The sequence below is a fragment of the Talaromyces proteolyticus genome, assembly GCF_021365285.1.
Source record: "Talaromyces proteolyticus strain PMI_201 chromosome Unknown BGW36scaffold_3, whole genome shotgun sequence".
NCBI lineage: Eukaryota > Fungi > Ascomycota > Eurotiomycetes > Eurotiales > Trichocomaceae > Talaromyces > Talaromyces proteolyticus.
The window spans coordinates 2,085,338-2,110,087 of record NW_025764279.1 but is presented as its reverse complement, the minus strand read 5'-3'; the positions used below and the strand labels follow the sequence as shown (position 1 = coordinate 2,110,087).

Here is a 24,750-nt window from a genome sequence, read left to right as displayed (position 1 = left end):
AAACTTGCCCCGCCATCGGTTCCCAGAGAAGTTTAAAAAGCGTAGCGTAAAGACATCGCGATTTTTGTTAACATATCGACCTTCAAATTCTCAATCGATTCGAAAACACTGCACATCGTCTGATCTGCAATTTTATCGCAATGAGCTTTCCCGGACGCAAACCTCTTCCACTATTGGAGGACCTGCCCCTGCGCAGTGAAGACCCGCCTTTGTCTGCATGGGGACTTTGGGAGAATGACCAACTAGGCAGTCTTAATTATTTGACAGATGAAGTTGTTTTGAAGGCCGCTAAAGATGAGCTGCAGACCGGAACGAGAGTCGGATTGAAGTAAGCCGCGCTTGCAACATCCTATTCATGACACAGTCTATGGAGTCGTGGTTTTATGCTCATGCTTATTGTTGGCAATAGTCTACCAATGGATTTCATTGTCCCTGCACTTTTGGGCCGCGTAGGTTTCTCAAAACACATTCATAATAAGGCTCCCCGTGTGATCAATGACGACATCGTAAGGCATTCCACTGGGAGGAGTAAGACCAATGACGGCACTAACCATTATTGAATGCAAGGTCACCTTCAACACCCAGTGTAGCTCTCAATGGGACAGTTTCCGACACTTTGCGTATCAGGCAGAAGGAAAGTTCTATAATGGGTAAGCCCGTATTCTTCAAAAGCTGCTATTGATGGCTTGATCACCAACATATTATGTTCAATAGTGTCACGCAGGACGATATCCACAAAGATTCAAACACTACCGCCAATGGACTTGATGCATGGGCTTCAAGGGGCATTGCTGGACGCGGCGTGTTCATCGATTATTTTGACTGGGCTCAAGAGCACGGTATCCAATACGACGCCTTGACGGCTCACCCCATCCCTATAGGGCATGTCAAACAAATCATCGCGGAGAAGAGTATTCATATACGCCAAGGAGATATACTCTTCATGCGGACGGGTAGGGTGGCCCCTAGCAACTTCGAAGACACGCACATGAAGAATCTCTAACTTTTTATATTCTTCTAGGATACGTCCAGGCATACGCAAAATTGACGCCAGATGAGCGCGAGGAGCTGAGCAAAAAGCGCGGCTCCCCCGGTCTTGGTCAAGGAAAAGAAACAACACAATGGTTGTGGGATTCGCAATTCGCAGCGGTCGCTGCTGACTCCGTAGCCTTTGAAGTTTCCCGTATGTCTGTCCCTTTTGGCTAGCCGTCCCAAGGCCATATGCTAACGCGATGCCATAAGCTCCGGTTGATCCTCAGTATCATCTGCATCCGATACTTCTGTCTGGCTGGGGAACGCCCATTGGAGAGCTTTTCGATCTGGAGGCTCTGTCGGTAACATGCAAGAAATTGAAGAGATGGACGTTCTTCATGACTTCGGCGCCGTTGAACTACACTGGAGCTGTAGCATCGCCACCTAATGCCTTGGCTCTCTTTTAGGGCACATCCGAAGAACTATTCTTTTACCTAATAGACCATCGTGCCAAATTAACTAACATATTGGATAAGCATCCCGCTCAGAGACGCATTCCGCGCACCCATGTAATCCATATAAAATGGCCTTTTTTGAATTGTAATATCTCAACAAAATTATATAAAAATCATAGCTCAAAATCTAGTATATTATTTACATATTAATAGAAAATATATGGTTAAAATAATTTTTAGAATAACTAAGTAGATAGCAAAATTACATCAAATTATATAAAATGCTAAAAATTAAATTATATTTTTAGTATTATGTATCAATTTTCAATTATCTTCTTTTATTTTTGATATATAATTAATCACTATATTATATCTAATATATTAGATTTTGAGCTATGATTTTATAATATAATTTTGTTGAGATATTACAATTCAAAAATGGCCTTTTTATATGGATTCCATGGGTGCGCGGAATGCGTCTCTGCGCGGGATGCTTATCCAATACGTTAGTACTCTGTATAGTTACGTGATAGAATGGAAATGGTGCCCCAGTAATGGTCTCCGGAGATCGAATGTCCGAACCAAACAAACTCCACACCGTCGAAAGATTTCACCGACCCCCAGTCTGTCATTTCTCGGAAGCGCGGCAGAACGAGAAGACTTTAAGCCATACCTACTACATACATAGACACGCGGATGCCTAGAATTTCTGGCTACATGTACTGCGACACGATTTATCATTTACGCTTGTATACATTTTCAGCCCAAATATGACCCTCCTCAATGACGAATTCCTCGGCGAACTGGCTACCCTAGCAGCGCCGTATCCTCGATACAAATGGTATCTGTCGGCTCTTGTGGCCCTTGGTGCCATGAACTACCCCGAAGAAATCCCTGCTCTGTATGAACGACTGCTCGCATCCTACATTCCCAAGGATGAACAGTTTTCAGAAACTCGGAAGATTCGCGAAGCCTTTACGAAGTTGTGCGGTATTCAAGGCGCTGCAAAAGTGAGATGCGGCAAAGCGTGACCAGTCTAGACAGAGCAAGGGATGGCTAACTGAAATCAACCAAAAAAGACAGGGTCGGCCTTAAGGCAACTTTATAAAGCCACGCCTAAGGAGCTTCTCGATCCGGTGATTTATCGAAAAGAAGATACCGACGAAGTCGCATTTGCTCGGGGAGAAGCGTTCCATAAAAGAATATATGCTCAAAATCCAACTTATGACGACAATGCAAACAATTTGGCTGCGCCGGACTATCACTTTTTAGTGAGAAGTAAGAATTCCTTCCTTGTAGACTAGCCAGGACGCGTATTCACGGCATTAACCCTTTAATAGACTACTTTTACGGCCGCATATTTTCTTTCGATAAGATCCTGGATGACCTGGAAACATCGCAGTGTATTGTTTCTTGTTTGGTTGGCATTGATTGCATGCAGCAACTGGGGAATCAAATGAAAGGCATGCAATATAATGGAGCTCGCAAGGAAGAAGTCAACATGATACGTGAAATTGTCATCAGAGTCGCGAAGAAGTTGGACGTTAGATTCAAGCCGGGAAATCCGATACCGGTTCCGGACATTCAATAAATTGGCGCCGGACAAGCGGTTTCCGAAAGTAGAAAACTAATACCGCAAAGTCGTGTACTTATTTGATGCATTTGACGAATCCACAACCCTGGCTATCTATAGGGCAGACAACTCACAACCTCCATAATAAAAAAAAAGAAACATTTCTCCAAATGGCGCAGACTAAGGGAATCCTTTATCTCTTACTGACTCCTGGGGACAACGTAATACCTGGCGATTGTTTTTCTTGGTTCGATAGCAAGTGCCCAAAAAAACTGGTCGGGATCCTCGGTGCAGCAAGGTACGCGGCCATCGATGACAAAAAGCCCGAGTACCTAGCAGTTTATGAGCTTAAGCATCTGGAGCACTTCGACCTCTCCCAGGTGATAAAGGCTGCATCCCCACCTGCTAATCTGGAACTTGTGGACTTCCGAGTATACAGCCAGTTCAGCGAGAAAATATCGCCCAACTATGCGAGTGCGCCAGACGACAGAATCTTCCGCACACTCGCCTTGCAGCCAGCACCAGATCTTTCAGCCGATGACTATAACGAATGGTACGAACAGGACCATGTACCGCTTCTCTCGCTATCCCCAGGATGGCTCAAATCGACTCGATGGACACTGAAAGAAGACGTATTATTCCGCTACGGTAGTGTGCAAAAAGATCGGAAACTATGCAATTATCTCGCTATTCATGAGTATGAGTCTATGGCCTCCTTCGAAACCCCCGAGTTCAAACGCGCCATTACCTCGCCATGGCGAGCCAAGGTGATGCCGAAAATTGAGAATATCGTGGATGAGCGACGGAATTTCAAGCCACTAAAGATCATTTAAGTATTCCTTGGATGAGGATGCAAGAGTCACCCACTACCTTCTAGCCTTGTATCGACAGAGCATAGTCGTCTTTGTGCGTCGTACATAGCCAGGAGAACCAAGCAAGGTAGCCTAGATATATCCTATAATTGAGCTTAATCTGATCAAGATCAGGTATCATTTTACACACTGTACTTAGGTATTAAGACGTAAAGAGACCGTACATAGAATCATCGAGTAAGCCGCCATCGTCAATATCCGTGCTTAGCCATTGCTCAAGGCTCCCCATGTCGCCATACAGAGATCCAAGCATCTCGGCATCGTCTAGGAAAGTCTGCTGTTGAGGATCACACCCCGTAATACCACTTTCAGCAAGACGCGCGGCACTGGGATTCGCGTTCAATGGGGTGCCAGACTCGCCCGAATTGGGAAAATGCTTGGCTCTCCTCTCACCCAAGATGGCCAAAATTTGAGGATTTTCCTCGCCCAACCTTCTCACAAGAGTTTTCAGTATGTTGAGGGGCTTCTTTAATCCCGCATTACATCCCTGTTGAAGGTCCAACAAGGCCGACCAGAAAAATGAAACACATCCCGAGAATCTTTCTCGACTCTGGGGAGTTTGCCGAAGGATCAACAGGACAGCCGAATATATAGCGTAGCATAGCAGATACGGTGCCCTTCTTAGCGTGAATGTGCTTCTGTAAGCTCGAACTAGACTCCATATGCGGAAAACAGATGTGGCACACTTCTCTTCGCCTACTGCTTGAGATGTCGCGTGAAAAACATAGTTTAGGTGTCCGGTGCTGAGGAACGGACGTTCGAGGAGAATATTCAAGGTCCAAAATGTTGTGCTACATAACCTAGTTAGTACTCTGGTAAGAAATAGCGGGGATCATGGAGAGGTACTGACTGCAGCGTGATCTGGTGTGGTGGAGGGACTGGACATCTATCACTATCGGAGTCGAAATTTAGATGGGCAGGCAAGTGCCTCTGCCAATCATCTAATCGACCTTCTAAATCAATCTTTGCCTGCGTCATAGCTTCCGTAGGGGCGCTTAAACATTCTTTAGAATAAAAGGCGTCAATGATTCTACTCGCAATCTCGGCGAGATTCAAGAGCGATGTGAAGGTGCTGACGGCATATGCTGGTTGAGGCTGATAGGATTGTTGGCCGCCTCGACCAGGCAACCCAAGTCCGAGAATTCCAGTATACGGCTCCCACATTTCCAACTCTTCGTAAGAGTCAAGCAGCTCCTTGGGCAGCTGGGCTTCTGACGACCGAAGAGCAGGGGCGCGGCCGAGATATAGCGACTGGAACTTATCATTCATGAAAGCACCCCAGTACACCCTCTTGCGGATTTCGAACTCAATCGTCGTCATTTTGAGGGGAGGTTTGTGTTGTTGCGCTTCTTCCATGCTTAGGTGACAACCGAGATCGATAATCATACGATACGCAGTGCCACACAACACCCACCCCGCACTTTGTTTTCCATGAGACACCAAGCTGGCACCACATAAAAGTAATGCAACAGCAGTCGGTACACTCGGCCGATCGATTTCATCAACCAGGAGCTCCTTGAATCGACGGTAAAAGCGAGTGCTAAGTGGGTTGTCTGTGGCAGAGTACCCGTCTCCCGAATCGCACGATAAGGAGCTGGAATAGTAGATTGCATTCAAGAGCAGCTTGTTAACGTGTGGTCCTCCATTCATCAGACTGTCCATGATGGCCGGTCGATATGTCAGCAGGTAGGAGTAATGCTGTCGGTTCCAATGCAAGTTGAATAGATGCAAAGCAACGTCGGGAGCCACTCCATCCAGTTCTATCGTCGCCTGCATCTGTGGACCCAAGAAGATGGCTGTTTCTCTTTGTCTTTGGATAACAGCATTGGAAATTAATTGATCTCTGATCAGCTGATGACGAATAATCTTGTCTTCTTCATCTTCAGCAGGTGTATTGGTCTCTGGTAGCAGGGCAGGAGGCTCGTGAAGTGTACTAGTCACGCCATAAGCTTGTACCTGGCCATCGTTGGTCACCGTTCCGGTTATGTATATATTCTGAGGCGATGTACTCTGTCTCCCCTGCTCTGACGATCTTGGCGTGCCATTGCTGCCTCTCCTTGGCTGGTTGGTATTGATCCGCGAGCGGCATTGTGGATCCGATAGCAATGCTTCAGGCGATGGACCGCACATCGGCAGTTCACCCGATGCCGGTTCAAGTACATTGGTAGAAGTAGGAGCCGTATCGGATGTAGGGAAACTCGTGCCAACATTGACATTTGCATGGTTTGATGAGCTCTTTGCGACAGGAGGCTGGACATCATGTAATGTTCTCGTCGCCAGTCTCGCTTCAACGCTCGAATCCAGTTGCTGACGCTCAAAAATGAACTGCCGCAATATGGAAATCTCGTTGCGTAGAGCTTTTGTGTCTGCCTTGGTCGTCCTGTTGGACCGACGGGCATCTTCTGGGTATCGGCACTCCTGATTTGATGCCACGCAAGAGTTGCAATGCGGTCTATCGCCGCTGCATTTGACCTGAGGAAGTATTGTCAGTGGCTATGCGGAAACGTTGCTTTGGCCATCGATCTGTATGCATGTTTGCTCACTTTCTTTGTACGACATCTCTCACACGTTCGGCAGAACAGGGTTGTCTTGGAAACACCAATCCTTTTCGGAGGACGCTTCGCAGAAGCACGCGTTTCGGTAGTGCTGCCATTCGGCATTGTGACAAGTCCAGGAGCACCAAATATCATCGAACATACGATAATCGCTAGTAAATACAGAGAATACCCCTCGGAGAAGAGTTGCGACCCAGCAGATTATTCGGACAATGGGACTCCGCCGATAGTTCCCCCACAGTCGATAATCATCTACCGATTTTATGGAGCGAGCGTGCGGGGTAAGATTGGGTGCCCGAGATTCATCCTAACCAGCAAAAGCTAGATTTCAAACTCGGAATGATAATCAAGTATTTGGAGTTCCGTGCCTTGCTGTCATGGAATCCTCCTCCCCCTGGGATTGAATCGGAAACGGAGGTGCAATGACCGAGAAATGGAGGTCTCGTGTCAACACAGGCATTGACCTTAAATTTCTCCCAAACTTATTTCCAATTATGTGCTGGCTCGGACCTCATAAACTGGTGCTAGGTAAATATCGAAGACGGTAAAACGTTGAGAACGCTGGATTTCTTTCATATCTCGATATAAAACCACAGCCTTTGCTAGTCACCGGCAATCCAAAGATCTCATTGTAGTTTCTTCCTTCTCATCTCATTTCGCAATCAGAATGGCTTCTGGAAGGCTATCTTCTGACGATATGGCGTCTGTCGCGCCAGAGTATGGTTACAGACCCAATGGCTTCACGGAATATGAAATCTCGGAAGTGCCAATTCATACTCGCCGACAACTACGAGTAGTTTGTCTTGGCGCAGGATACTCTGGTATTCTCATGGGCATCATCTGGAACCAGCGCATGCAGGATCGGAATGCAGACCTCGTGATTTACGAGCGAAACAACGACCTAGGGGGGACATGGCTAGAAAATCGGTATGACCCAGGCTCCATTTAACTTCCCATTGCTCGAAACACTTGTTCATCTGTTCCATCAGGTACCCTGGCTGTCAATGCGACATCCCGGCGCACAACTATGCGTACTCGTTTGAGCCAAATCCGGAGTGGCCAAACTATTATGCAACGTCCGGCCAAATATACACCTATCTGAAGAAGACAGCCATTAAATACGATGTTGAGAAGCGTATCAAGTACCGACACAGTGTTCAGAATGCTGTCTGGAATGAAGAAAATGGCAAATGGAACCTCACGGTTCAACATGGAGACCGGATATTCCAGGACGAGTGTGATGTTTTCATCAACGCAGGGGGTGTTCTCAAGTAAGCGTACTAATTTCCGACGACCTGCTAATTGATGACTCTTACTAAACAATTTGTGATACTTGCAGCAACTGGAAATGGCCCGACATCGAAGGCTTCGAGACATTCCAAGGCAAGCTCGTTCACTCGGCCAATTGGGACGAGTCCTACGATTACTCTGGAAAGCGAATCGCTGTCATTGGAAATGGCTCTTCTGCCATCCAAATCATCCCGAAGATGGCTCAGGCTGCTTCACAGCTCACATCGTTCATCCGTTCGCATGCTTGGATATCTCCTGCTCCGGGCATTAATGAACCCACTGGAAACGACCCGGATATGGACGAGAAATACAACTATGCCCCGCATGTTCTCGAGCAGTTCAAAGATGATCCGAAATCGTGTCAAGAGCACTGCAAGAACCTCATTGATAGACGACTGACCAACTTCAAAAGAACCCATGTCCATTCAGAGGAACAAAAGGCTGCCCGCCAACTCTTCCAAGATATTATGAAACAACGTCTTGGAGACAGCCCCAAAGGCAAAGCTTTATACGACATGCTTGTTCCAAAGTTCCCTGTAGGATGTCGACGACAGACGCCAGGTCCAGGTTATCTGGAGGCGCTACTCCAGGATAATGTTGAGACAAGATGGGATGACATTGCTCGAATCACTCAAAAGGGAATATACACAAAGTCTGGAGAGGAATTAGAGTTTGATGTGATTGTCTGCGCAACAGGCTTTGATACAACTTTCAAACCACGATTCCCCACTGTGGGAAAAAATGGGGTGAACCTAGGTGAAAAGTGGACTAAGGAGATGCCAATGTGTTACTTTGGAATGGCAGCTGCAGACATGCCAAACTATTTTAGTATGTTTCATCTTTATCCATCATGTTGGTCTCTTTGACCACCTGCTAATGAAAGCACAGTGTTCATTGGCCCCAGCTCGCCTATATCCAACGGGTCTCTCGTCCAAGGGATCCAGATGATGGGCATTTACATTTGGAAGTGCATCGACAAGATTCAGACCGAATCTATCAAGAGCCTCACTATCAAAACTGACGCTCTCAAGGATTACTTTACCCACATACAGAAATTCCTGGACAGAACAGTCTGGGTGGGCGGCTGTCGCAGTTGGTATAAGAGAAATACTACTGATGGTCCTGTCGTTGCTATTTACGGTGGAACAAGCTTTCACTACCTAGAGGCATTACGCAACCCCCGATGGGAAGACTACGATGTGGAGCTTCTTCCGATGAAAGTTCCCAATCGATTTGCATATTTGGGGAACGGATTCACGATGCGAGAGGTGACGAATGGGTCTGTGGCCGATACACAAACATTGAATTTCGATGAATACTGGAACTTGTTTGTTTTGCCTGATATTTATGCCTGAGAAGCTTTTTCCTGTTTTACACATTAGATACATAAATGATACATTTACTTGGAAACGATTTTATTCACGTTTGAAGATCGCACTGAACATTCGAAAGGGGCCTACATTGAATAAAACTGCAGCTGTCTCTCGGCTTGCAGGCAGCAATGATTTGAAGGTCATCAATTTCCAGCTCAGTATCTATAATTCCTCTTCTCACGCCAATCGACCACTCGTGAAACTCGTTCCATCCGCTTCCATAGCTCCGGTATCGGTGTTCTTCGGAGGTATAAGACCGAGACCACGCAGCTTATAAGTAGTAGTTCACAAAATATGAGTTCCCCACCTCGAACGAATAAATCGTCGCTTCGCATAGTAAAGTCTCATCAGACCACCCAAAGCCATGCGTGTCCCTTATGTCAACGACGAGCAACTGCAGGCCTCTAAGGACCTTACCGAGGTCGCCATCATCGAGCGCGTCAGAGCGAGACGGCAACCCGGTGAACTTCTACCTCTTGACCGTGCTCTTTTAAATTCTCCACAAGTCGCAGATGGCTGGAACTCATTTCTCGGGGCTATTAGGCAAAGAACGTCTCTAACGGCCGACATCCGAGAATTAGCCATTTGCCGAGTGGCGCTGATAAACGGAGCGGAGTTTGAATGGTCGCATCATGCACCACTTGCTAAGGAAGCCGGGGTTGACGAGAGAGGTCTACGGGGTGAGGCCGAAAATGAGTGGTTGACGGTGAAACAAAACGCTGTGCTACGGTATACGGATGAAATGACAAAGGATGTGAGGGTATCCGACGACACATTTCAGAATCTACGCAATTATTTTTCAAGTAAGGAAATTGTGGAGCTTACTGCAACGATTGGGGCATACAACTGTTGTAGCCGTTTCTTAGTAGCGCTGGATGTTGGGGAGAGAAATGGACTGGTCAATCATGAGGATTGGGTTTATTAATGTTCTTGCGGTATGATATACTACCACACTATTACATAACAACAAAATGACGATCAAATTTCAGGGCATACCAGTATGGGACGGGTCGTTGTAGGGTATGCCAATCTAGAAGGTGTTTGGGTTTGGGTTCGGGTAATTGATTTGCTCAATCCAATCGAATTTGCCACTAAACTAAATTTGTTCTAACGCGTAAAAAGTCCGACACATGATGTACATCACCCCCGCAGTGCGGAGAAACTCATAGAAGCATCAGCTAGCAAACAAAAAATAAATCACAACACGTCACCGAATGACAGGTTCTTCCCCCTATATATTTCCTTAATATTCCAACCACTCCTATCAAGCAGCTTACACTAGAGACTCGCTTCTCAACCATTTCGCATTTATACCATCATTCCTCGAAAGTTCCCAACCTACCGTTCCCCGCATCCTCATTCCACCATGAACACAGCCTCGGAGGGGGACAAGGCCGCCGCGGCCTCTGACTGGGCTGCAGCTATCAAACACTACACAAACGCGCTTATAGAACTACCGCGTGCCCCAGGCTACTACATCAAACGATCAACAGCCTACTCTCGCCGCAAGGACGGCGAGGGCGGCCCAGACTACCACGCCGCGCTTCGAGACGTCGAGCTCGCTCTAGCCCTTGCTCGTGAACGCGGCAAGCGAGAACTAATAATCGAAGCCCAAATACGGCGCGCCATTGTCTTTTTTCAGTTGGAAAAATACGGTGACGCGGGGTACCTGTTTGACATTCTTGCCGAGAAACTCGGGGTTGGAGAGAAACAAAAAGCAGAGGATAAATCGGCACAAGTGCAGGCTGCAATGACGCAAAAAGGATCCCAGAAGCAAGAGAATGAGTTGTCGATCTGGAAGATCAAGGTCAAAGGGAAAATCGACAAACTGGACGCAAATGATCAGAGGTTGGCCGTCACGGTTAAGGAATATCCAGATACCAAAATCCCGTCGGAGCAAGAGCTTAAGAAAAACCTCACGGCCCAGTTGGCAGCCTCAACGACTTCGGGGATTGTCGAGGAGCTGCCTGACGATAAGCCAGCTGGAGACAAGACAAAGGAGACGAAGTTGGATGTAGCTGGTCCTGGCTCGGCTGCGCCTTTCACAGCCGGTCCTGGCGCACCTCCAGCTGCAGCGCCAGCGCCAGCGCCAGTCAAAGTTCGACATGAGTGGTATCAGTCTCATGACTCGGTAGTTGTGACGGTATATGCCAAAAATGTCAAGAAAGATGAGTTAGAAGTCGATCTGCAAGATGACTCGGTGAGTTTCTCATCAAATTAACTCCAAATATTGGAAGCTGATTTAAAAACAGTTATCTCTTGAATTCCCCCTATCAACTGGGTCTACGTTTGCATTTAATCTAGACCCCTTTTACTCTTCTATCGACCCAGCACAATCAAAAGTCAACGTTCTATCTACGAAGATCGAGATTACACTTCGCAAGAAAACACCCGGACAAAAATGGGGCGCATTAGAAGGGACTGCTACAGATACAAAACCCATAATAACACCAAGCATCCAGCCTTCTCAATCCACCGCACCGTCATATCCCACATCCTCAAAACACGGTGTCAAAAACTGGGACAAACTTGCCACTGATCTGACAAAGAAGAAGGACAAAAAGTCTGAGGCTAAGAAACCCGAAGACAATGCCGGGTCAGGAGGCGACGACGACGACGACGACGCAGAGTCCATCGACTCAGAGTATGGCGGCGGGGACGCAGTCGACTCGTTTTTCAAGAAACTCTACGCAAATGCAGACCCGGACACGCGACGCGCAATGATGAAGAGTTACCAGGAAAGCCAGGGTACATCTCTGAGCACAAACTGGGATGAAGTGGGCAAAAAGACGGTGCCTGTTCATCCGCCATCGAGCGATTAAGCGGTGTTTCTTACATCACCATTTTTATGACATGGCCTTTGAGACATGGGAAGCGGCAGCTCTGCATTCGATCACTTTCTGAGGTCGTGGCGTTTTTTTTTTCTTTCTAATCTTTATGCGAAGGGAACTTTGAAGTTTGCAGCACGTGGAGTTGAGGGAATCGTCAGCCAACTGAGAAAGCGAAGGTTGGTATTAATTAGGTACTTTTATATAAGGTTTATTTTTACACCAAAAATAGAATTTCATCCATCACACAAATTTCATGTCTGGGAATCAATATTTGGTTCTTTTGTTCTCTACGACTCTTCCTCATCACCCTCACCCTCATCCCAATCATCGTCCTTTCTGTACAAGAAAAACTGCACGAAAATAGCCATATCAAGCAACAGAGTACCCAAACTGCCCACTAACCACGACAAATTCACCAGAATATATCGTCCATAAACCGCCGCCGCCTCACCAGGCCCACAAACATCGGAGCGACAAACAGGCTCATATGCAAATATTGACAACACATATGTCAGATTCCCGATGCACGCAAATAAAAAGAATAGGAGCGATACCCCTTCCGTCGATTTTCGGCGATAGTTGAGCAGGAGCTGTGGGATTCGTGAACCGAGGTACAGCACGGCGCAGAGGTAGCCGAAGACTTGGCCCCAGAAGTCGAGTGTGAGCGCTGCACCGGGGGTTGGCAAGTCTTGCTCCGATTTGGAGCGCTTGGTGAGATGCGAGCTGACGTACCAGCCTAGAATACCTGCAGCGCAGACAAGGACGATGGCGAAGATGTTGAAGAAGGCGGCTTGGAGGTTGGACGGTGGGCGCGAGGGCTGGACGCTGGTGTTTATTTCAGTTGCGTCGATGAATGGTGTTGCAGGAGACAGGTGGGTGCCGTCGACATGAATCCATTGGGAGTGTGCATGTCGGTGGTCTGCCGTAGTTTGATAGTCTTCAGTGGGATGGCCATTCCCATTCCCACTTCCATTTTCCAGAAGTGTCGTTCTCTCGGTCGGCTCTTGACTCTCTGCATCCTGCCCATTCGGCTTAATTTGTTTCGCAGGCTCATCTGACAGGGTGAAGCCGCGGTAATAGAAGCATTGTCCGAGCAGAACAATATCGGCAAGAGTGTAGTACACCGCGAGAATAATCATCGTCGGTAATACACCCTGCAGCACTGAACCAAGGATGTTGAAAACATCGCCGGCCAGCCAGACAACAACAAAAAGAAGAGAGAGTCCATCTGCAGATCCTCGTCGGAAATTCTCAATAATCTGGGGCGAGAAAACGACGACCCAGCAGGCAATAGATATCGAGCTGTAATTAAATGTTAGTATAGTTGAAATAAGATGGGACTGGTTAGCGTACCCAAGGATGCCACTCAAGGCATCGATGTCCAAGTTTCCTGACTGAGGAGGAAACATGTTGAAGGTGGTCAATGAGTCATATACAATCAGAAGGAGATATATACACTACGTATGCAGGGCTCTTGTATGAAAATCGACCGTTGAAAACTTTATCCGCGACGGCGGATAGCCGTGGCCAGTGAGATGACTCAGCAAATAAATCGAGTTAAGCGGCTGACAAGTGTTGTTGCCTGAGGCACACGATATTAATCAAACTTGACCTTCAAGCCCATGGCTATATGAGTTATTACTTCCTCGGCTGAATATGTGAGCATTGCTGATTACTTTTCATATGTCTGAACTGATGATTTACTCTAATCACAATACCTTCAGTGCCGCAGGAATGACGCACGGCCATGGTGACAAGTCCGTAGTCACTGCCCGGATCCAAATCATTCTCAACCAATCTCCCATTGCATAGGTAACGTCCCCCCTCGAAACGTCATTTTCGATATCTGCTATCAACTCCAGAGCCGTCCGTACATAGACCATATTGGCCGACGCTAAATATCAGCCCAAGAGTGTACCACTTGCTCGAACCAGTAGCTTGAAGTTGATCTCGGCAGATGAGTAGATTTACGGTACTCAGAACTTAATTGATGGGGTAGCCTAGGATGATAACTCACGCCAAAGAAGGTTTCCCCGGGTTCACCAGGCGGAGAGATTGGCGTTTGCGGGTTCGCAGATGGACGGGTGCATCTAGGTTCCAAAGATAATGTGCTCATGGAGGACGAACCTGATAGTCACCGTGGAACTAAGGGCTGGAAGGAGGCGGAGAAGGCGAATAGACGATGAGATGGGAAACATGGTTTTGGATATTGGTTGAATCTGGATGGTGCATTTGTTTTGTAAACAGTAGACGCTGGCGGTAAGGATTTGTTCAGTTGAAATTGTTGATGATTGGGCAAATGGGAAGAATGAAGGAATTAGGTATGAAGCAATGCAAGGAAATATCTAGGTTAGTTTATAAGTGCCGAGGTAACACTGGTTTCTGAGAGAATGGCAAGGCTTTGGATGACCGCTCGAAAATTACCTTAACAATTCTACGCTGTGAAGGGGTATCAGCAACCAGACTTGTCCATCACATTTTAGTAGGCAATCTAAGGCATACTTGGCCTCTCTCTTCAATATCCATGGAACTAGTAACTCATGGAATGCTGTGTGCAGCAACGTTCAGTTTCTTTCAATTGGGTAACTGACATGGAGAGCATTTAACTCATAAATGAAGTCGTAATAAATAGTCAATACAATATGATGTAATAGCAGTATAGAAGACGGGTATTCCAAGAAGTCACAAGATGAACGTGAATATGTTGACCCTGAGCATTCAGACGAGCCTAAACTTAAAGCGACTTTGCAAAAAAGAACGAAAAAATCTATCGCGAATCTCAGGGTATTTTTCTTTATCCTTATTTCGATATTGTCAATGGCACCCTGAAGTACAGGAGCCCCCTCGAATAAGTGAACGATTGGATATTACATAAATGGTCCTCTGTGCACTTTGTATCTTGCTAAGGTGTTTGATTGTTTTGTGTCATAGTATCCTGGTATGGGTTTTCATCCCCTTATCCTCCATAGGTGTTTCCTATTCCTAAATGCTAATGTAGGGAATATCTAACACTCTTTTAAATTGATCTTGTTGTATTGATAAAATTTGTCTTAACTATACAAAGATAGTGTGCTCCTATTTCTTCAAGATAGGCTTCCGTAGCTGCAAGTATCCCTCGATGGCCGTGTATGGCGGATCTTCAAACCGGGGCCGCTGATCCGAATCTATTAGTCCTAGTGGCATGAACGATGTTTCTTCCGCTGGCTCGTCTTTCTTGACCGGATGGCTATATGGCTGAAGCCAGGTCCAATCCTTAGCATCCATACCTGGAACAGCAACTGGGCTAGGCCGCACGATGTCAACTTTTTCTAAATTGTAATCCGCATGCAAAGTGTGTGACTCGTCGAAGTTGGGCACATCCTTGGTAATCACCAACGGGCCCGCGTGAAAGAAAGCCGTCATACGCGATAATGCAGTCTGCCACGTCCAAGGCGGCAGTTTGACGGCTTTGGAAGGGAGGATTCCAGAGTAGGCGTGTACAGCAGTAAAAGGGTCCATGATGGCACCGTAGACATTACGGCCCAACTGCTGGTTTCTCTCTCTCTGAATGGAAGTTGCGTCCTTATTTGGGTCAGTGTAGAAGGCTTGGAAGGAGGGATAGTTGGCTGCTTCGATCTTGCGTAAGGGTGCGGTGTCGGACAGGCCATATTTTTTGTCAACCCCAAAGTAGGTGAAGCAGTCGTCGAGCTTGAAATCATTGCCCTTTTCCGTGTTCTCCGTCACGTTGAAATACCCGACCAATCCATCATAAGCCCGGTCTTTGTCACCCATCTGAAATTTGAAGGTATACAGCGGTCGTTCCGTATTTATTCCCGTTTGTTTGGGGAGTAGAAATCGCTCTGGTGCCGTTTCATTTTTCGTGGATTGGTTAACGTACTCATCATCGGCTAGCTCGAGACTCCAGGCCACTGTAGTTAGTGCCAGTGGCCTCCCAACGACACTGCTCTGGAACTGGGAGTAGGCATCAGGGACCAACTGAGATGTCTGGAGGGACTCGTTGATCATATTTACAAAGGACTGCAGGTAATCTGGCTTTCCCAGTTTCTCGATCAGATAGTCTAGCTGGGTAACTGGTTGTCCTTGACTCGGCTTGTCAAAGGGAAGCCATTTATCGGATGTACTGGCCGCTGTCTGACCTCCGAGTCGTACCTCGCGGTAAAAGGTCCCATCTTGGAGAAAGATCTGGATACCGTATTCGGCGTAGTTGATAACTAACCACCCCCATATGGGATTCTCCCATTCTATTCCATAACAAAACATATTAGATTGATTTCAAACATCACACGGAATGGGGGGCAAGAATGGAAAATTCACCGGTCAGTGGTATCCAAGACTTCATATCGGTGTCTCTCTTAACAAACGCACTATTGACACGGGCAGGCTGGTTGATATGGGGCCACATTTGGATGAACTCATTCTTCCCATCCGGCTGCGTCTCAACCGTATTAGCCACCTTCGGGTTATCTGATTTGGACTGTGGTGCATAGAAGTCGCTAATACAAGGATACAGCGGGGGCGGTCCGCCCGGTAACCAGCGTGGATCGATGGCATGAATTGCCTGGCCGAATTTGTCAATGATGTTGATCTTGGTGAACTTGAATTGGCCGTGAACTGCCGGCTTGAAGGCCGCCGCCGGGAAGTCGTAGAAATTGACCAGCTGAGCGTAGGGGGTCAGGTCGGTCTCCGTCCCCATCGCCTCCAAGACCTCATCGATGAATCCGGCATCCTCCTTAAAGGCGCTTGCGATACCCTTCAGTTTCTCGCCCGCCAATCGTAAAGTTGGCTTTATATGGCTGCCGTGCGCAAGAGTGGCAAGATGGTCATGTAGACCAGCTAACGGGGCAGACAGAAACTTGAGCTTTTCCAAATTGTCAAATAGTTCTTGTCGAGCGGCTTTGTTCAGAATTTTATCCTGCTCCTTCTCAGGAAGAAGCTGGAAGAGCTGCTCGATCTTGGATCGTAGCGAGAAGTTTGGATGTGGAAGAATGAGGTTTCGCCCTGAAACACGTCGACGGTCGATCTCTGTTTTCCCAGCAAAATCTTTGCTGACGTCTTTGCCAGCCTGAATCCCGTACTGCAATTTACCGGATCGCTGCTCCAGTGACCAGTAATCATAGGCAATGTGGCTATATTCCACCTCCCATTCTAGAAATAGCGGAAACCATGGCTGTGTGCTGTTCCACTGGTCACGGAGTACCCCAGGACTCTTAGGATCGGTATCGTGATACTGGGGTGGACAGGTTGTCTCCAGCGATCGACTTTCCACGTTGGAAGAAGCCTTGGGACTCAGGCTGATGAACTCCTGTACGAGAGCCCTAGCTACATTTTGAATATCCGCCGGGAGGTTCTTGATGCCACAATCGATATCTCTTGAATAGTCCGTTGCTGCCTTCCACGTCGTGATATCTGTATTGACTCGAACTTGTTGTGCCTCGCGCCAGTCCGTAGGCCATCCAGAGGATATATTGCCGACGAGAAGCGTTGGATCACGCTGGCGGTAGAAGCTAGGCATTGCCCCTGGTTGAGCTTTTGTTAGGGTCGGGTCGGCTTTCAATTTTTGAATCTCTTGTCTGGAAGAATCTATCTCCTCCGATAGGTTCTTGATCTCCCCTTGATATAATATCTGAACTTTTTTTTTATATATACCCATTAATTGTTTGTAGTCTTTATCTTCTGCGTCCTCCCAGACACATTTCCACCAAAGTGAGAACAAATCCCACTGTTTGCGTCTGAGAGCACGCTGCAAGGCATCAAGTCGGAGTTGTTCTTGATTTAGCAGTGCAAGATTTGATAGAGCCTGTGTGCTAGGAGGAGAATAGTCCTTAGGCCTGTCCTCGTCGCCAGCCAGATGAAACTGCGTACCTCCATCAAATGCATCGTAGTTATAGTTATACATCAGATCACTAGCTATCTGCTGCCCGTCGACAGTGTCATCCTGGTTGATGAGGTATTGTTGAATCTGGATGATACTTTTCATTACGTGATGGATTGTGTCATCTCCTCCATCCTGATGAGCGTGGACATAAGCCAGAAGGGCATCGAGGGGAGTACTTCCCACTGCAACGGGCATCAGATTGTTCAGGTCTTTACTGCACTCGTCGGCCTCGACAAGATTCGGTTTTTTTTGCCAATTCCACTCTACGCCGTAAATGGCCCCATGACAGATTGTGAGTCCAGAATCCGTGCGATTCCACCATGTTTGATGGTCCGGGTTGTTGGATTTGAAAACCTAGCAAAGACAATAGGCTGTAAGTCCATATTCCATTGGACATCTTTGAGGTTCATACGGAAGTCAAGAACAGCCACACTTACCATATCCAAGAATTCAAAGCGGACTGAGCGATTTAGCGAAGCTCCTGATATAAAAAAAGGGTCTGCCACTCAGTACGACTATCAGTTGAGTCCACGGTCCTGTTCGTAACCCGTAATACATTTGGATCCATATGTAGTACTCACCCTCATTCGCGCTGGCATGCCATCCTATCACATAGTAGTCCGCCGTAGCCTCTTGCAAACAATCACCGGACTCGTACTCAAAATTGTCCACCAGACTAAGCACATTGCTATTGTGGCACTGGAAATCCGCAAAGAGCATGTTTCCAGAGCCTAGCACACTGAGAGGCACTCTGTCGGCCTTGGTCTCGTTCCACTTGTCGGCGGGAGACTTTTTACCGATGAAGACTTCAGCCTGGTGGTCGATAGATTGTCCGACCTCCGCATGAACAAAGGGGGTGACATCGACTTCGAGATCTACAGATCGCTCGATATTGTCGATGACAAACTTTCGGTCACTCTCAATCACCCATGCCTGGTATTCTGGAATCTTCCCTGCCGGCTTAGCAGTGTCCAAATGAAGACGCCGGATTACCAACCATCGTGTTGGAATAGGTCTGAACTGGGCTGCGTTGTTGTCGACATCTTCAGAGATAGGCTTTTGGAGACCCTCCTTGTCATGGTCCTTGGTGCCCGACTTAGTAGCTGCAGTCCCAGATCGATAGACGGGAGGTATCATCCAGTGGACATAGACTCCCATTCGATTTTTACGAGGATCTCCTGTACTCAAGTCCGTGGCTCGCGAGTTTAATTCCACGGGTGTAGTATTATGAAGGTCGGTATGTGGCTGGATGTCGTTCTGTCTCTAATATTAGTATGTGAAACCTTTCATGGAAGACAAATGGAAATATAGATTTGATGTTGTTACCTGAAGAATATTATGCTTCAGACGGAGAAAGGTGTAATTAGGTTGCGTGATAGGCGCGATTTTTGCTAAGGTTTTCGCATCACTATTATCCGTACAAACTTTTTCGTTTAAGATGAAGGCATCTAGTTTCATAGGCACCGCTAAGGTAGAATCGAGTTGAGACATGATTCTGGCAAGGGAATAAACGGGGGACAATAGATGAAGGAACCCAAAATGGAGACGGGATTACCGAGTTAGAGAACAAAGGCAGGACGATCTCATGGTGTTTAAGAATTTTAGGCTTCGGTTCCAGTGCATTTCCTACAGAGTATTCCACAAACTTCTACACACAACATAGAGAAAAGGAGTTCGGTGATATTATGCTGCATGTAAGGAGCTCGCAGATTGAATGCTGCAGTAGAGGGGGACTATAATGATTCCTAATAGGTTATGCGGTTCAGAGAAGACCGATTGTTCACCTGCCATGCAAAAGGGAGAATCATACAACAGCAACAGCATAAAGGCGGCAAGCATTGCCCAAGGACACCATCCTCGAAATCTGTTCGAAACCTCTCTTGTTTGCTATCTAATCTCAAAAAGTGGAACATTCTCCTGCCTCATATTACTCATCTTCATCATGGTTAATGTCACCGTGTGCCGCACGCCTACCAATCCTCGCTACCTGACTCATCGTCATGTACGAAAGCTACTAGCCAAGGCGAAGTCCCCGGGAGAAGGGGAGAGCGACGACCAGTTGCAGGTTCTGGAGCCCAACGAAGAGCAGCTCTTCTCATTCTACATACCGTCCCTACCAGCGGGGAAGCATACCATTACCACGTCCCAAACGGTCACCGTTCCCAGCTACGCCACGGGCGAAAAGGATGCCAACCTGCAGGCGACGAAAGAATTCACGGTGGTTGCACCGCGCTACAAACTACCAAATGGGAGCATCCATTCCGTCTATCCCCCGCAGGGACATGCAGACGAGGTGAGAATGCTGCCGCATGTTGTCTTCAATGATTCCCACCTCCCCTGGGAAAGATTGGCGACGGAGAAGGAAGAGCCAGACAAGGACAATAATCGAATCCCGTGGCTGGCATTGCTCGTTTTCGTACAGGATGAACTTCGTGTGACCGAGGCCGGGTTTCTTCCCACGTCAGTGAGCCAAAGTACGACTTGGGCTGCCACATTGACCCTCGAGGACCTGGCCAAGGTCTCCGCAGCCCACCCAATCCTGGATGCCAACAAAAAGCCGCGAGACGGTGACGATCCACATACTCAGGCTGACTTCATCTTCCCTCAAACTGCCCTGATTCGCGAGCTCTTCCGAGATCACACCCTGAAGAGTGACGTGGTGCAGGACAAGTGCAGTGTCTCTGCCTTCAAATTCCTAGCTCATGTGCGGAATATCAACACTATGGGCATGGCTAATAGTGGCATCGACGACGAATTTGGGACGTTTAGTATTGTTGTTTCACCACGTACCGGACCCCTGGACATCACGCAGCCCACCTCTGTGGTGGTCCATTTGGTCAATCTAGAAGGAGTGGACCAGCTTAGTTGGAATTTGCAAGAGTCCCGTGTCAGTCTGTGTAGTCTAGATAGCTGGTCGTACACATGTTTGCCACCAGACTCGTTCAATGTCTACGCGGCCCTCGAGAACATCGGTCATACGTGGGATCTTCTCCGACCTGATCCGACACTGATAGATGAGGCCAAGCATGGCACTTGCCCTACTCGGTTGCTCGAACGTCTGCAGGACGGCCATACAATTGTGAAATATCGCACGCAGACCGGCGAGGAGACGGCAGCTCTCCTGCGAGGAGTATGTGTGCCCAGCATTGAGACACATCTGGACCAGCCTGCGTCCAATTTCGGGACTGATCTGCAGGTCTTAGACAAGGATCTGGGGTTAATGGATATCACCTACAGTGTGGCATGGCAGTTGGGTAGGACAATGGCATTAGCGGATCAAGTAAATTTTTCTGCCCTCCCCCCCTCCTCCTAGCTTGCACGGGGCATGGGAATGGACTAACCTAATGGGATACGCGCAGAGCTTTACGACGGCGTTGGCACGAATCAGGATACAACTGACGCGCCAGACCCAGCAAGAGATCCTCTTGGCCGCATATGAGGCTACCGGTCAGATTTTGCGTCACAATGACATGGTCCAGAACATCCCCAGCTTTGTGGAGACACTCTCCTCACTGCCAAAGGATCGTCTAACACGAGGACCTGCCAGTCGATGGCGTCAGGAGAGGCAGAATGCGGGCGTCACCCCTGCTATAGACAGGTCATTTGAAGGCCCGCTAATGCAGGCACACTTTCTGGAGTATGGAATGCCACTGGCGACGCACATGGCCGCATCTACTGCACCCGGAGAGCACTATACAGAGTTCAACGACCCCATCAGCCCTGATTGGCAGATCGTGCTAGCCTGGGTGATGGACCGGATGCACCTCAGCGGCATTCCCGCACAGCATTTAATTCCAGACCCCTCATTCCTTCCCCGAGAGCGCTTGCGATTCTTCCACATTGATCGTCGGTGGGTTGACAGCTTCGTGGACGGGGCGCTCAGCATAGCCAACCACCTGCAACACGACGACAAGGTACGACAATTAATCAAGAACCAGCTGCAAGAGTACCTGGACAAGCCACTGCATGCCCAGGCGTATCCACCGCAGATTCCGTCACACGGTTTCTTGCTGCGGTCAGAGCTCTGTACGAAGTACCCCGACTTGATTGTCGAAGCCCCAGATCCCACCAGTAAGAAAGCACCAATTCTGCGACAGGAGAACATCGATGATGGCGTTCTTCTGGTCCTGTTTGATCGAGTTCCGGGCAGCGCCAGTTTGCCCAAGTTGATTCTTCGTCAGCCCCCACATCAGCAGGCCTTTGCGGTGGGCGCTGATCTGACCCGCGATTTGCTCGAAGTAGAGTTCAAGCGAGTATACACAATTCCCCCCCCAGACCCGTTTCCCTCGGGCGGCTTCCAGCACACATACCACCGCGTCAATCCCCCGAAGGACGAGCAGAAAGTCTTTGTGTGGGATGGAGAAGCGCTGCCGAATGTGCACAGTCTACGGCTGCCACATTTTGTACAGGAGACCTACGATACAATCCGCAAGGGGATGAAGACTGGCGAATTCACGGAGACATGTCCCACAGCAGCACTCCTGGGCATTCAGCTAAATGATCCCATGTACTTTCTTCAACTGGGCTTGCAGACGGGAAGTCCTGCTCCGTTGGACGACGGCCGGTTTCGCCAGTTCAAAACCGTGCAGGGCGGACCGTCGCGGCCCGGCCCGTCCCCGTTAGCCGCTATTGCTCGCCAGCCAAGGATGGGGCCGTTGTATGACGACTGGCTACAGGCACTGCCATCACCGCTCGAGCGGCTGCGGATCGCCAATGCAAAATGCGGGGCGGCGAAGCAAGGAGCTGCCGGATCCCCTTCTTCTATGGAACGACTCCGTGGAGACGTTCGAGAAACGCAAGAGCATCCTTCCCAATCCAGCTATTCAAGCTCAGAGCCAAAGCCTTCCTTGGACGACCCTGCACAGCCGCCTAAGTTCATCTACAAGGTCTTTCCGCTAGGTATGACAGCAGACCACAACAGCGGGGTTTCGATGTACAAATCAGGCGTGCAGCAAGACTTGATCTTTTACATCTATCTCGCCAATGATCCCAGTGACTACAGCCTGCAGGAGATCAGCATTCGTGTCCCCCTAGGCCCCACTACCGCGCCTATCAAATGCCTGGCTGCGAACTATCGTGGACCAGGGGCCGTAATGCTCAGCAATCTACGCTACAACGTCATCGCTGTTTTTATCACGGACCAGAAACAACAGTATCTCCAGCTGCGGATCATGGTGCGAAGCGTAACCAAAGGCAAGGTCGAAATACAGAAGGGGGACAACCTGAGCATTGCATTATCGGGGGTCTCAGTAAACTTGTATAGTAAGCCATGTTGGGTAATTGGGCTGGTGGAGGAAAAATATGAACAGACGACGATAAAACCGGACAATATTGAGATCCAATTAGTGTTGGAGTAACGGCTATACCGCGGACTCTTACGGGCTGATAGCCCAGACGACTAAATTCTCAATTTCAAAAAAAAAAAAAAGAAAACCTCGTTTACCTTGTAAGTGTTTCATACTAGATAGATACTACCAAAAAATATCAATTGATACATTGTAAAATAATACCTGAACTTTACACCGGGAAGCCCCGTTATAGACAATCTACATGGGATAGGAATTGCAAATCTCGATGTAATAACGAAACTAAAATAGCGATTGTAGAGTGATCACTGCAGACAATGTAGGGCACGGCTTGACAAGTTATCCTCGGGAGTAAACTCAAAGGAGAGTAGATCCAATATAGAATCAACTCTATGCACAATCATAGGCATATAGGGAGTAGGTGGTGCCGCTACTCGTTATGTAAAAGACATAGATCTTCTTTTTGCCTGAATCATCCAAAGGAACAGCGGTGATGTTAGTTGCCGCGTTGACTTCATCTGCGCCTTTGGCATCCTTTACGGTCCATTCGGAGCCATTAAAACTGCCAACCACTAGTTGGTTGGAAGCCCCTGCATAGAAAAGGTACCCCGCGTCTCCAATCGTACAGGCGGCTAATGGTGTTTTACCTCGCGGCAGCAAATTGTCGGACACAGGGGTTTCTGAATGCATTGGTTCTTTTAGTCCGTGGACTGTCCTGACTATCTGGCTGCGGAAGAATCCAACTTACCGACATTTTTTACTGCGTCCATGTACATGAGCGTGCCAGAAGCCTGATAAATCACATACCGTGCGTTCCCTTTTGGCACGTAAAAAGCGGCAAGGTAACTCCCATCAACTGGATTGGAGCGAGTAAGGGTCGTATGGCCAGAGTTGCCGATGTTCAACTCGTGGACTCTTTGGATCTGGTCTCCTTTTCTGTTATTGGAAATCGGCTGTCAGAAATGTGCCCTCAATACTAGCTCATTTACCTGATTGAACTCACGCAAAATAATAGACCCATTGGGCTGTGCTTGATTCACATGCCGCAAGAGAAGACCAGTTCGCTGCGGTTTCGGGCTTGGTGCTCAAAGCTTCAAACGAAGGGCTCACAGAGCACAACACGTTGTCTTCTCGGACTCCAAAGACGTAAGGCTGATAGAATCGATCTCTGAATTAGCAGAGGGAGTTTGGGGATGTGGGGAGTGAATCGTCTGGCCACAGTACTTACCAATCCATCGATCGTGAGGCCGGCGAATGAACTCGGGTTCTTCACGACCCCCTTGTTGGTTTTCTCTGTTTGATGTCCTTGTTGTTAGTATGTGTATATGAAACATGTGGTAGTTGCTAGTTGCCTTCATTGGGGGTCTCTCCAGCTTGGACCTTGATTGTGCCGGTGATCTGTTGCCCGGTAGTATCAAACAAGCTGATACCCACCTGGCTAGTGGGAGAGCACGTGTACAGCACCAGCTTTTTGGTGTCCAAGGGATGAATTAGAGTTGCAGTGGCAGCCATGATACACTAATCAAAAAGGCAATAAAAGCTTTAGATGCAGTATCAATTGATTGATGTAGTGTCTGTGCGAAAGAAAGTGGTCAACAACTTTGGAAGGTGAGTAGGTACCAATGGCATCAAGTCCGATCATAAAGAT

General features: G+C 48.0%; 11 protein-coding genes across 11 annotated transcripts; 7 read left to right on the top strand and 4 right to left on the bottom strand.

Moving 5' to 3' along the window:
• Positions 1 to 140: 140 nt before the first annotated feature.
• On the top strand, positions 141 to 1,439 carry BGW36DRAFT_445885 (uncharacterized protein; the record flags this gene model as incomplete). Its single annotated transcript, XM_046221693.1, has 6 exons — positions 141 to 328; positions 410 to 506; positions 568 to 650; positions 715 to 953; positions 1,022 to 1,183; positions 1,243 to 1,439. The coding sequence occupies 6 exons, from the start codon at positions 141 to 143 to the stop codon at positions 1,437 to 1,439; spliced, it is 966 nt and encodes a 321-aa protein (XP_046075653.1).
• Positions 1,440 to 2,197: 758 nt separating this feature from the next.
• On the top strand, positions 2,198 to 3,018 carry BGW36DRAFT_424557 (uncharacterized protein; the record flags this gene model as incomplete). Its single annotated transcript, XM_046219985.1, has 3 exons — positions 2,198 to 2,437; positions 2,507 to 2,705; positions 2,768 to 3,018. The coding sequence occupies 3 exons, from the start codon at positions 2,198 to 2,200 to the stop codon at positions 3,016 to 3,018; spliced, it is 690 nt and encodes a 229-aa protein (XP_046075652.1).
• Positions 3,019 to 3,170: 152 nt separating this feature from the next.
• On the top strand, positions 3,171 to 3,833 carry BGW36DRAFT_356404 (uncharacterized protein; the record flags this gene model as incomplete). The annotated part of the gene is made up of 1 exon (XM_046213767.1): positions 3,171 to 3,833. The coding sequence occupies one exon, from the start codon at positions 3,171 to 3,173 to the stop codon at positions 3,831 to 3,833; it is 663 nt and encodes a 220-aa protein (XP_046075651.1).
• A 181-nt stretch (positions 3,834 to 4,014) lies between these two features.
• Positions 4,015 to 6,532, bottom strand: BGW36DRAFT_424555 (fungal-specific transcription factor domain-containing protein; the record flags this gene model as incomplete). The annotated part of the gene is made up of 3 exons (XM_046219984.1): positions 4,015 to 4,663; positions 4,723 to 6,344; positions 6,416 to 6,532. The coding sequence occupies 3 exons, from the start codon at positions 6,530 to 6,532 to the stop codon at positions 4,015 to 4,017; spliced, it is 2,388 nt and encodes a 795-aa protein (XP_046075650.1).
• A 592-nt stretch (positions 6,533 to 7,124) lies between these two features.
• Positions 7,125 to 9,072, top strand: BGW36DRAFT_290797 (uncharacterized protein; the record flags this gene model as incomplete). Its single annotated transcript, XM_046210791.1, has 4 exons — positions 7,125 to 7,354; positions 7,417 to 7,698; positions 7,767 to 8,545; positions 8,606 to 9,072. 4 exons carry the CDS (start codon positions 7,125 to 7,127, stop codon positions 9,070 to 9,072), a joined length of 1,758 nt encoding a protein of 585 aa, XP_046075649.1.
• Positions 9,073 to 9,395: 323 nt separating this feature from the next.
• BGW36DRAFT_372505 (AhpD-like protein) lies at positions 9,396 to 10,197 on the top strand. Its single transcript, XM_046215486.1, has 2 exons — positions 9,396 to 10,025; positions 10,080 to 10,197. Exon 1 carries the CDS (start codon positions 9,455 to 9,457, stop codon positions 10,013 to 10,015), a length of 561 nt encoding a protein of 186 aa, XP_046075648.1. The 5' UTR covers positions 9,396 to 9,454; the 3' UTR covers positions 10,016 to 10,025; positions 10,080 to 10,197.
• A 68-nt stretch (positions 10,198 to 10,265) lies between these two features.
• Positions 10,266 to 12,166, top strand: BGW36DRAFT_315046 (uncharacterized protein). The gene is made up of 2 exons (XM_046212542.1): positions 10,266 to 11,290; positions 11,343 to 12,166. Exons 1-2 carry the CDS (start codon positions 10,457 to 10,459, stop codon positions 11,910 to 11,912), a joined length of 1,404 nt encoding a protein of 467 aa, XP_046075647.1. The 5' UTR covers positions 10,266 to 10,456; the 3' UTR covers positions 11,913 to 12,166.
• On the bottom strand, positions 12,167 to 13,405 carry BGW36DRAFT_336696 (PQ loop repeat protein). Its single transcript, XM_046212972.1, has 2 exons — positions 13,275 to 13,405; positions 12,167 to 13,223 (listed from the first exon to the last, which is right to left on the bottom strand). Exons 1-2 carry the CDS (start codon positions 13,328 to 13,330, stop codon positions 12,209 to 12,211), a joined length of 1,071 nt encoding a protein of 356 aa, XP_046075646.1. The 5' UTR covers positions 13,331 to 13,405; the 3' UTR covers positions 12,167 to 12,208.
• A 1,514-nt stretch (positions 13,406 to 14,919) lies between these two features.
• Positions 14,920 to 19,287, bottom strand: BGW36DRAFT_458996 (uncharacterized protein; the record flags this gene model as incomplete). Its single annotated transcript, XM_046222031.1, has 5 exons — positions 14,920 to 16,162; positions 16,236 to 18,150; positions 18,234 to 18,295; positions 18,378 to 19,053; positions 19,123 to 19,287. 5 exons carry the CDS (start codon positions 19,285 to 19,287, stop codon positions 14,997 to 14,999), a joined length of 3,984 nt encoding a protein of 1,327 aa, XP_046075645.1. The 3' UTR covers positions 14,920 to 14,996.
• A 451-nt stretch (positions 19,288 to 19,738) lies between these two features.
• Positions 19,739 to 23,153, top strand: BGW36DRAFT_424549 (uncharacterized protein; the record flags this gene model as incomplete). The annotated part of the gene is made up of 2 exons (XM_046219983.1): positions 19,739 to 21,076; positions 21,156 to 23,153. 2 exons carry the CDS (start codon positions 19,739 to 19,741, stop codon positions 23,151 to 23,153), a joined length of 3,336 nt encoding a protein of 1,111 aa, XP_046075644.1.
• Positions 23,154 to 23,492: 339 nt separating this feature from the next.
• On the bottom strand, positions 23,493 to 24,614 carry BGW36DRAFT_424548 (uncharacterized protein; the record flags this gene model as incomplete). The annotated part of the gene is made up of 5 exons (XM_046219982.1): positions 23,493 to 23,782; positions 23,851 to 24,038; positions 24,106 to 24,254; positions 24,331 to 24,395; positions 24,533 to 24,614. The coding sequence occupies 5 exons, from the start codon at positions 24,612 to 24,614 to the stop codon at positions 23,493 to 23,495; spliced, it is 774 nt and encodes a 257-aa protein (XP_046075643.1).
• Positions 24,615 to 24,750: the final 136 nt, after the last annotated feature.

Excerpts from the sequence above, each read along its gene's own strand:
- BGW36DRAFT_372505 (XM_046215486.1), top strand. The coding sequence starts at position 9,455 with ATGCGTGTCCCTTATGTCAACGACGAGCAACTGCAGGCCTCTAAGGAC.
- BGW36DRAFT_315046 (XM_046212542.1), top strand. The coding sequence starts at position 10,457 with ATGAACACAGCCTCGGAGGGGGACAAGGCCGCCGCGGCCTCTGACTGG. Across the intron at positions 11,291-11,342 it reads TCGATCTGCAAGATGACTCG|TTATCTCTTGAATTCCCCCT; the intron begins GTGAGTTTCTCA and ends ATTTAAAAACAG.
- BGW36DRAFT_336696 (XM_046212972.1), bottom strand. The coding sequence starts at position 13,330 with ATGTTTCCTCCTCAGTCAGGAAACTTGGACATCGATGCCTTGAGTGGC. Across the intron at positions 13,224-13,274 it reads GCCTTGAGTGGCATCCTTGG|CTCGATATCTATTGCCTGCT; the intron begins GTACGCTAACCA and ends ATTTAATTACAG.